Source organism: Nilaparvata lugens, chromosome 2, assembly GCF_014356525.2.
Source record: "Nilaparvata lugens isolate BPH chromosome 2, ASM1435652v1, whole genome shotgun sequence".
Lineage (NCBI taxonomy): Eukaryota > Metazoa > Arthropoda > Insecta > Hemiptera > Delphacidae > Nilaparvata > Nilaparvata lugens.
The window spans coordinates 1,199,556-1,208,206 of record NC_052505.1 but is presented as its reverse complement, the minus strand read 5'-3'; the positions used below and the strand labels follow the sequence as shown (position 1 = coordinate 1,208,206).

The following is an 8,651-nucleotide window of genomic DNA, read 5'->3' as shown; positions in this document are numbered from 1 at the left end:
GTGGACTTCAACGAAACATCAGAACTACAGAAAATATCGAGAGAAACAGTCAGTTGTGCGTTCGGCTCGCAAACACGCAGCTGCTATGGCAATTTCTGACTCCACTGTTCGACGAATTTTCCATGAAGACCTTCAACTTCATCCCTATAAAATTGGCTGTTGTTCATGAATCGACTGAACGCGATTTCGTTGCCCGTCAAAATGCATTTGATATGCTGATTGACAACCTGCCTGAAAACGCGGCACTGTTTTAGTGACAAGGCTCATCTCCACATGCGATTCGTCCGAAGTGCGATTTTTTTATGGGGTTTTTTGAAATCCCTGGTTTATGTCGTCGCTCTACCACGGAACATAGCAAACCTCAAGAACAACATTCCCGACGCCATTGCCAACATACCGATTGATATACTGCAACGAAATTTTAAAAATTTGACCACCTCATCAGTGCATGCGCAATGGGGGTCGCCATTGGTCTGATCTCATTTCCAAGACTGCATGGAAGAAAATGAGATATTGACAATATAAAAAATGTATTCTCATATAAAAAAAGATTAAAACAATATTTGAAGTACTTTTGTTTTTATTGACCTTTCAAATCAGTAAGTTTCTCTGACGCACCTTGTATAATAGCTTATAAAATAAACTAGTTTCTAGTTAAAAAAACAGTTTCTAAACTAGTTAAATTAGTTAAATAAATAGTTAAGTACTATAGTGTAATAGTGTGATATTGAGAGGGTATTATTGTAGTTGTTTTTGTGTTTCTTATATTGTTTTTCAGGTTTTTGAACTGAAATGAACTTTGATTCTAATTGTATGTTGAACCCTGCGTTTTTTAGTGTGAGAATTGACTCTGTCTTGTTTGAATTTGCTAACTTGTTGCTTAGTTGTCAAAATTAAAGCAATTTTCGTGCATTTTTCAAATACAGTTTCAATTTCATGTCGAAAAAGCCACTGTATTTGAAAATTGTACGAGCATTGACCTTTTTGCAGCTTTGGCTTTTCCACTGGAAGTTATGCTCAACGCTCGTGGAGGGGGAATAATTTTCAGTGAAAGGCCACAGTTCGAATTGAGACGTAACTGGGAAAACATGTAACGGTGCGTGCGAGCCTCGGTCCTCTGAATGGGCCCATTTCCCATTCAGAGGGACAAATTGTTAAGTTTTCAGTTATCAGTAATTTTTATCTAGTTGAAAAGGGAACCAAATTTTATAGAGTTAGTAGGAGTAGAATCAGGAAATTATTTGTGCGTGTGTGTTCAAGTATAGTGAGTTTTATTAAAGCGTATGTGAGTGTTTCTGAAGAGTTCAAGTTTGAATATTGTTAAAAATGGTGAGTGCCGAACTTTTATTGTTTTTCTTATTAAGCTCAAAATTTAATTTTATAGAATGACCGAGGCCCAAATTTAAATGCAGCAAGTTAGCAGGTTCCCAAAATGTGTAGATTGGAATAATTGAATATATTTTTTGTGAATCAATTGCTGAATCACTTTGTTCTGTTTGAAAATTTGACATGTTACCTAACTATTAATTCGTTCTACCTATTTAGAGTTCAATATACCCGAAGTTGAATTTTTATTAGTATTTTTCATTCAAGTTCCTGGCTCGTAGTTGCTAGTTGCTAAAATAGGTGACAAATTAGATAATGATGATAATCTGTGCATTTTAATGAACGAATCCACTAGAAGCTCCCAACCAATCAAGGATTCAAATACCGGTAGATGATTTGATAGCAGTAAACTTTAGCAAATATTCAAGAAGAGAAGAAACACCCCCCTACGTTTACATTGGTGCGCAGCGGTGGTATAGACTGCAAGAATGTCTATCAAACCACATGTATTCTTATATATTTTATATTTCGGAAGGTTAACTCAATAGAGACTAATATGTCACCGGTTACAATAGTTAATAGTACAATAATAGTTAAGTATTAAGTACTAAATAGTTAAATAAACTAGTTAAATTGAATAAACTAGTTTCTCTACCTCATCAATGTCGTTTGCGAACGAGACTGGATTGGAAATAGCTTCGGATATTTCTTTGGCAACATCTTGTTGTTCAGCTATATCGTCCATCATATCATGCACCTGATCCACATCCCTGAAAATTAATAAAATTAATATTAAAATGAAAATTTAATAGTACAATATTATTGAATAGATGCTTGCAGCTTGCAAAGTTATTTATAGCCACAGAGGAAAAGTTTCTAAACAAATCAATGAAAAGCAGATAGAATCCAAAGAAATTGTAATAACTTTCTTAAAATATAAAATAATTATTACATAAATATACAGAGTGTTTCAGAAGTAGAACAATAAAATTAATATTAAAATGAAAATTTAATAGTACAATATTATTGAATAGATGCTTGCAGCTTGCAAAGTTATTTATAGCCCCAGAGGAAAAGTTTCTAAACAAATCAATGAAAAGCAGATAGAATCCAAAGAAATTGTAATAACTTTCTTAAAATATAAAATAATTATTACATAAATATACAGAGTGTTTCAGAAGTAGAACAATAAAATTAATATTAAAATGAAAATTTAATAGTACATATTATTGAATAGATGCTTGCAGCTTGCAAAGTTATTTATAGCCACAGAGGAAAAGTTTCTAAACAAATCAATGAAAAGCAGATAGAATCCAAAGAAATTGTAATAACTTTCTTAAAATATAAAAGAATTATTACATAAATATACAGAGTGTTTCAGAAGTAGTGTCGAACATTTTAGGGTATTGTTCCTGGATGATAGAAGACTACAAATGTCGTATTTGATGTGTCCGAAACTCAGCGGTTATCCTTATAGCTGTCATTTTGTTTTTTTCACTTAGGAATTTTATCTCAAGAACGAAATGTATTGATCTGAAATTTGGCATGCATATTTATGCTATAGAAACTCAACTTTAAAAAATAGAATTTTCGATGTAAATTTTCAAAATGGCGGCCATTTTTAATTTTTGATGGCAAATTTCACAAAAACCGTTCACTTTACAGAAAATTTACAAAAGACAAAAAGTTAGCAAATTTTATCAAGATTTCAAGGATACCTTATTTATTAAGATTGATCGAAGAATAACAGAGAAATTAATTATTTTCGTACTGCTTGCATGACCACTTTTCACAAGATGGCCATTTGGCCATATGGAGCCATACCGAGTTTGGGTCGATGTCAAACGAGGCAAACGACAAAAGAGTCCTGCGACAGTCGAGACCAGCGACGGTAGAGACCTGCGACATTCGAGGCCAGCGACGGTAGAGGACTCCTGAAAAAGAGGCCTCAAATGTCGCCTGCGTTAGGCGACAGTTGAGGCCTCTCCAATTTTTGTACAGCCCCGACAGTCGAGACCTGCGACGGTAGAGGACTCCTGAAAAAGAGGCCTCAAATGTCGCCTGCGTTAGGCGACAGTTGAGGCCTCTCTAATTTTTGTACAGCCCCGACAGTCGAGACCTGCGACGGTAGAGGACTCCTGAAAAAGAGGCCTCAAATGTCGCCTGCGTTAGGCGACAGTAGAGGACTCTTCAATTTTCGTACACTCCCGACAGTCGAGGCCTACGACCGTAGATGACTGGAAAACAGTCCTCTACTGTCGTCGGTCGCGCCCCCCCGAGTTTCAAAGCTTCATCTTAAATACAATTGGAATTAAAAATTTAATATTTTTGGTGAAAAGTGGTCATGCATGCAGTAAACAGCCTACGGCACGACTCTACTAGCTCGAGACTGTTTTCATTAGCATAGTAGTGGTAGAGTAGAGTGAGAAGCGGTGGTGGGGAAGGCAAGTGGTAGAGTACTATCCCACTCTACTCTACTAGAAACTAGTACTCTACCACGAACGTTTTTATTGGGAATGTTCACAAGATAGTTAGTACTTGTCCAGGGAACTCTACCACTTAGGCTCAACTCAACCTCAACTCACACTTACGCGACTCAGGTCGAGAGTCACACTAAAGCCGTTTCCACACTGAACAAATGTTCTACAAACATGTTTGCTAAAAAAGTTTGGGAAAATTTTATATTTGACAAACAATGTTTGCCCGTGGCCAGTGTGGACGCGTCACCAAACATAATATTTGTAAGTGGGGAGAACAGGTTTTATGTTTTACAGCTGTCAACACTGAAAATGTTTGGAAAAACAGTAATTTTTTGTTTGACAAACAATGATTGTCCAAACTTTTTTAAATGTTTGTCCCTGAGCTCCTCAACAAACATGTTTGCCGAACATTTTTACAGTGTGGACCCGGCTTCAGACCAGTCGACTCTAGTCTCCGCGACGTCACCATTTGAAAACACATGCTCTCGACTAGAGTCGCGTAAGTGTGAGTTGAGCCTAACTCTACTAATGAAAACCAGGCTTGATGAGTTGAAATAATGAGCTACTGACATGTGTTGATGAGCCGCTTTGAGAGCATCTGCTGCGTTCTTCATAGTTTGCAGCACGGCCGTATTCGTGTTGGCTCCTTCGAGGGCCTCTCTCTGCATCTCAATTGTTGATAACGTTCCATCGATCTGCTGCAATTGCTTTTCATACCTCTTCTTCCTTTTGAGTGCCTGGATCGCGGCTGTAGACAGAAAGATATACATTTATACAGAGTTTACAAATGATTTTCAAGGTTTTAACACATTATAAAATGTATTACATTATACTTACAGTTATGCCGTCCCCTTCACCCAACCTAATGTCATGCGATTTTTACCTTTGGGCCTTCATCAAGGATCTTATGTACGTGACTCCAGCTCCACTATAGTAAGGTCCACGTTATAATGGCAGTGGAGAAAGATAGCAGAACAACGTTGCCGAACCTCTGTCTTGTCAATGCCTTCTATATAAGGTAGCTGATACAGATTCATTGATGTAATATTGACTGTTCATATTTTATTAAGCAAGAAATTATATTTTCAATAATTTCTTGATGAATTTTCATAATCAAGATTAATTATTTGTTAATTCTACATTGTTGACAGACGATCTGGAAACAGAGCAAAGCGAGAAAGAGATAGAGCTATCCGCTTTGTTAAATGATAGACAAGGATAGTAATACCATTACCAATCAAACACTGTCATTATATGAACCGCATTATACCAGCTAACCACCCTGAATCGAGAAATCGTATTGAAGCAGCTGTTGCTACAATTACTTAAGACGCACTTATCAACGATTGGGAAGAGTTCGGCTATTGACTAAATGTGTGCCCTGTGATAAATGATAGTTACATTAAACATTTATAAGATTCTTATACCTTATACCTTCTTTTTCACCCATTACCCCTTAGAACAGTTATAGAATAGACACGGCCCATTGTATATTCATACTGAAAGTCGATGAAGCCAACATCTACTGACATTCGTGACGTCAGCATCGGATAGAAAACTTCTGTAGAGTTTGTTTACATTGTTTTCTATTCCTATTTCATCGGGAGTTTACCATTTTCATAAATAATAATTTACTTCCATCTGAAATAGACACAATCAGCTATGGAAAACAATGTAAACAAACTCTGCAGAAAAGTTTTCTATCCGATGCTGACGTCACGATAGGGCGATATGGCAGTAGATGTTGGCTTCAGAGGCTAGAGTTCCCAGCGTGTCTATTCTATAACTGGTCTAAGCATTACCCACCCTTGTGGGACAAATGGCGTCATTGTCACAATAAAAGTATAATAAAACAAAAACACTAACTAATCAAAATGGCAGCGATCAATATAAATCACACTTAGTTAACATCTAAGGCCTTGCTCTTTGACTTACTGTCAAGTTAGCCAGATATTATTTGGGACAGTACATTGTTTAAAAATTCCTGAATATCATAATAAACGTCCTGGCTCTCAAAAAAAAAGAACTTATCAAAATGGCAGCGATCAATATAAATCACACTTAGTTAACATCAAAGGCCTTGCTCTTTGACTTACTGTCAAGTTAGCCAGATATTATTTGGGACAGTACATTGTTTAAAAATTCCTGAATATCATAATAAACGTCCTGGCTCTCAAAAAAAAAAACGGTCACAACCCTCTCGAACTTGCTGGTATCCAACTGCTTCACTCCTGTTGAAGTAGCGGAGAGCTGCACTCCTGTAGCATACCCGCGATCTCTGGATGTGTCAAACAGCACTGGGTGTGTCAAACAGCACTCGATGCCTGGTGTTATGGTGATGTACATCAGTCCGAGTCAACAAATTTTGTTGATTCTTTTTTAAATACATGAGGCAGAGAAGAAGGAAATGGCTGACTACTGTTAGGATACCTAGCCTAACAAAACATCAGTAAAACTGATTGAGTTACTCTTTCATTTGAGATATAACTAAGTTTTATGTAATTTACATTTTAGGCAGAGAAGAAGGAAATGGCTGACTACTGTTAGGATACCTAGCTTAACTAAACCTCAGTAAAACTGTTTGAGTTACTCTTTCATTTGAGATAGCCTATCATTTATAACTAAGTTTTATGTAATACATTTTATAAAGAGTTAAAATCCCGACAATCATTTGTAAACACTCTGTATAGTGAGGTCCGCGTTAAAATGACAGTATTTGATTAACATTGTTGTTGCTATCCTTGTCTTTCATTTGGCAAAGCAGATACGGCTATCCTTTTCTAGCTACACAACCTGATCGCGATTCAACAATATGGAAATATAATTGATCAGCAAAATATTAAATTAAAGTTATGAACATTTATTATTCAATAAAAGAAAAAAAATGACGCATAAAATATTATTGATTATTTTAAACAAAATGAACAACAAATATATCGGTATTAGGTAGCTATCCTCCATAGTAGGCAACGGCAAGGCAAAGAATCGGCAACGTACCTACCTAACTTTTACCTAAATCTGCATCCTTTACCCATAATATGGGATTGATGGCGTCAAAAAAAAGAAATACATTACACAAAAACAAAAACATACATAAGGGATGTTTAGCAAGACAGCATTTCCGACAAATCATCACTCATATATACGTTGTTCTCCTATCTTTCTCCATTGCTATTATAACCTGGACTTTACTATAGTCTTGAATTACTTTTATTACCTAGATCTCACAAAGTAGCCTATTACAGTTGAGAATCAGAGGTTGATAGGTGGTTGTGAATAAACGTTAAAAGCATCCAGGATCTGGCTATTGAAGACTGTTATGAAAATTTGTGTATGAATAAAGTTGAAATGACAGTGATGAACAATAATTCTGCATTATTTATTGATTTGGAAAATGATAAAATTATCATTGGGATAAAATATATAGTCTCAGAATTTTGCAGGGTAGATAAAAGCATATTTGTTCGGATTTTGGTTGGATAACCACATTAAAATGAGGTTAAAAAGTGGTTTTTTAACCACAAAAAAAACATTATTATTATTCATTATAATAGATTACTGTGGATAATTAACTACTTCCTTAGTGGTTCAGCAGATTATTTGTTCAAGAATTTATCAAATTATATTTATTATGAGTAACATTGTTACTTATTCTTATTTCTTATATGTGAGATACAAATTAAATTACGTTCAACAAAGAATTGACCAGTATTGCTGAGATGTGTGGTAACTTACAATCATGTTCGCAGATGAGTCATAGCTGCACAACATTGATTAATGAAAACCTATTCATTTAAGAAAGAGTTGAGCCAATTAATCATTTACAATTTTATATCTTGTGAGGGATACTCTAATAAAATTGAATATAAGATTTATCAAGGATTTCATGGAAATTAAAAGCAAAAAACCGTGAATCAAGAATTGAAGTGCAGATTAGGTTAGATTTTGATTGACAAAAAGATAACCCCAATTGACTTGACCAACATTTCAAAAACTGTCTTAAAATAAGTAGTATTCACCTCTTTTGTTTTTTGTTCCATTCTTCCTGGCAACTCCAATTTCAACTTCAATTTTCTTTTCTAAAAAGTCTTGTTTCTTTATCAGCATTTCCTCTGTTTCGCGTAGTTTCTGAATGGCTTCGCCAGTTGTAGGGCCCTTTTCATCTTTTTTACCACCAAATACTTTACTTAGAAAACTCATCTTATTCAAAATGTACAGTCACTGAAAAGAAATTTCTGATTTTTAGTTACAAATTATAATAAAAGTAAAATAGCAAATTCAATACTACGATCACTTCCTATGTTCCTGATTTCTAACCAATCAAATGAAAAGTGAAAACATCAAGGCCATTTTAACAGAGCAGGTGATCTTTGCCATATGATTGAGATTGATATAAAATTGGAATTCATAAAAAAATTAGAGTTTGATCGATTATATATTGGAAAAAATCATACATTGATTTATCATCGACTTTTCAGAATTTAATTACTTTTTATGTGGAATTCATCTATGCTGTACGGTATGCTATCCATCAAACTGGGACAACGACAACATGTAGCACTGCCAAGCTGGAACTTTTTTACATTTCGCATAACTCAGGCTACTCAAGATTGTAACCAACTATTATTCATTGGTATTTTAAAGAAGGCCTATCCATATCAATACCATATATTCTTAATAGAATATAATTCTATTCTCATAAAATATATTATTCTCATACAGTCTCTCAAATTGTGCCATTCATACACTATCACCCCAACAAAACAGTAAAAATTGACAATAATCGACAGTAATCGGCTTGAGATAACAGTAAAAGTTGCGACATAAATTCCCTATACCATGGGA

The 8,651-nt window shown here is 35.0% G+C and overlaps 1 protein-coding gene across 1 annotated transcript in view; it reads right to left on the bottom strand.

Moving 5' to 3' along the window:
• Positions 1-8,341, bottom strand: part of LOC120349945 (charged multivesicular body protein 4c) — a 20,424-nt gene extending 12,083 nt beyond the window's left edge. Inside the window, exons 1-3 of the mRNA XM_039421520.1 lie at positions 7,826-8,341; positions 4,377-4,554; positions 1,982-2,096 (exon numbers count right to left, since the gene is read on the bottom strand). Of these exons, the coding sequence (XP_039277454.1) occupies positions 1,982-2,096; positions 4,377-4,554; positions 7,826-8,006 (474 nt within the window). The 5' untranslated portion in view covers positions 8,007-8,341. The remainder of the gene's footprint in view (positions 1-1,981; positions 2,097-4,376; positions 4,555-7,825) is intronic.
• Positions 8,342-8,651: the final 310 nt, after the last annotated feature.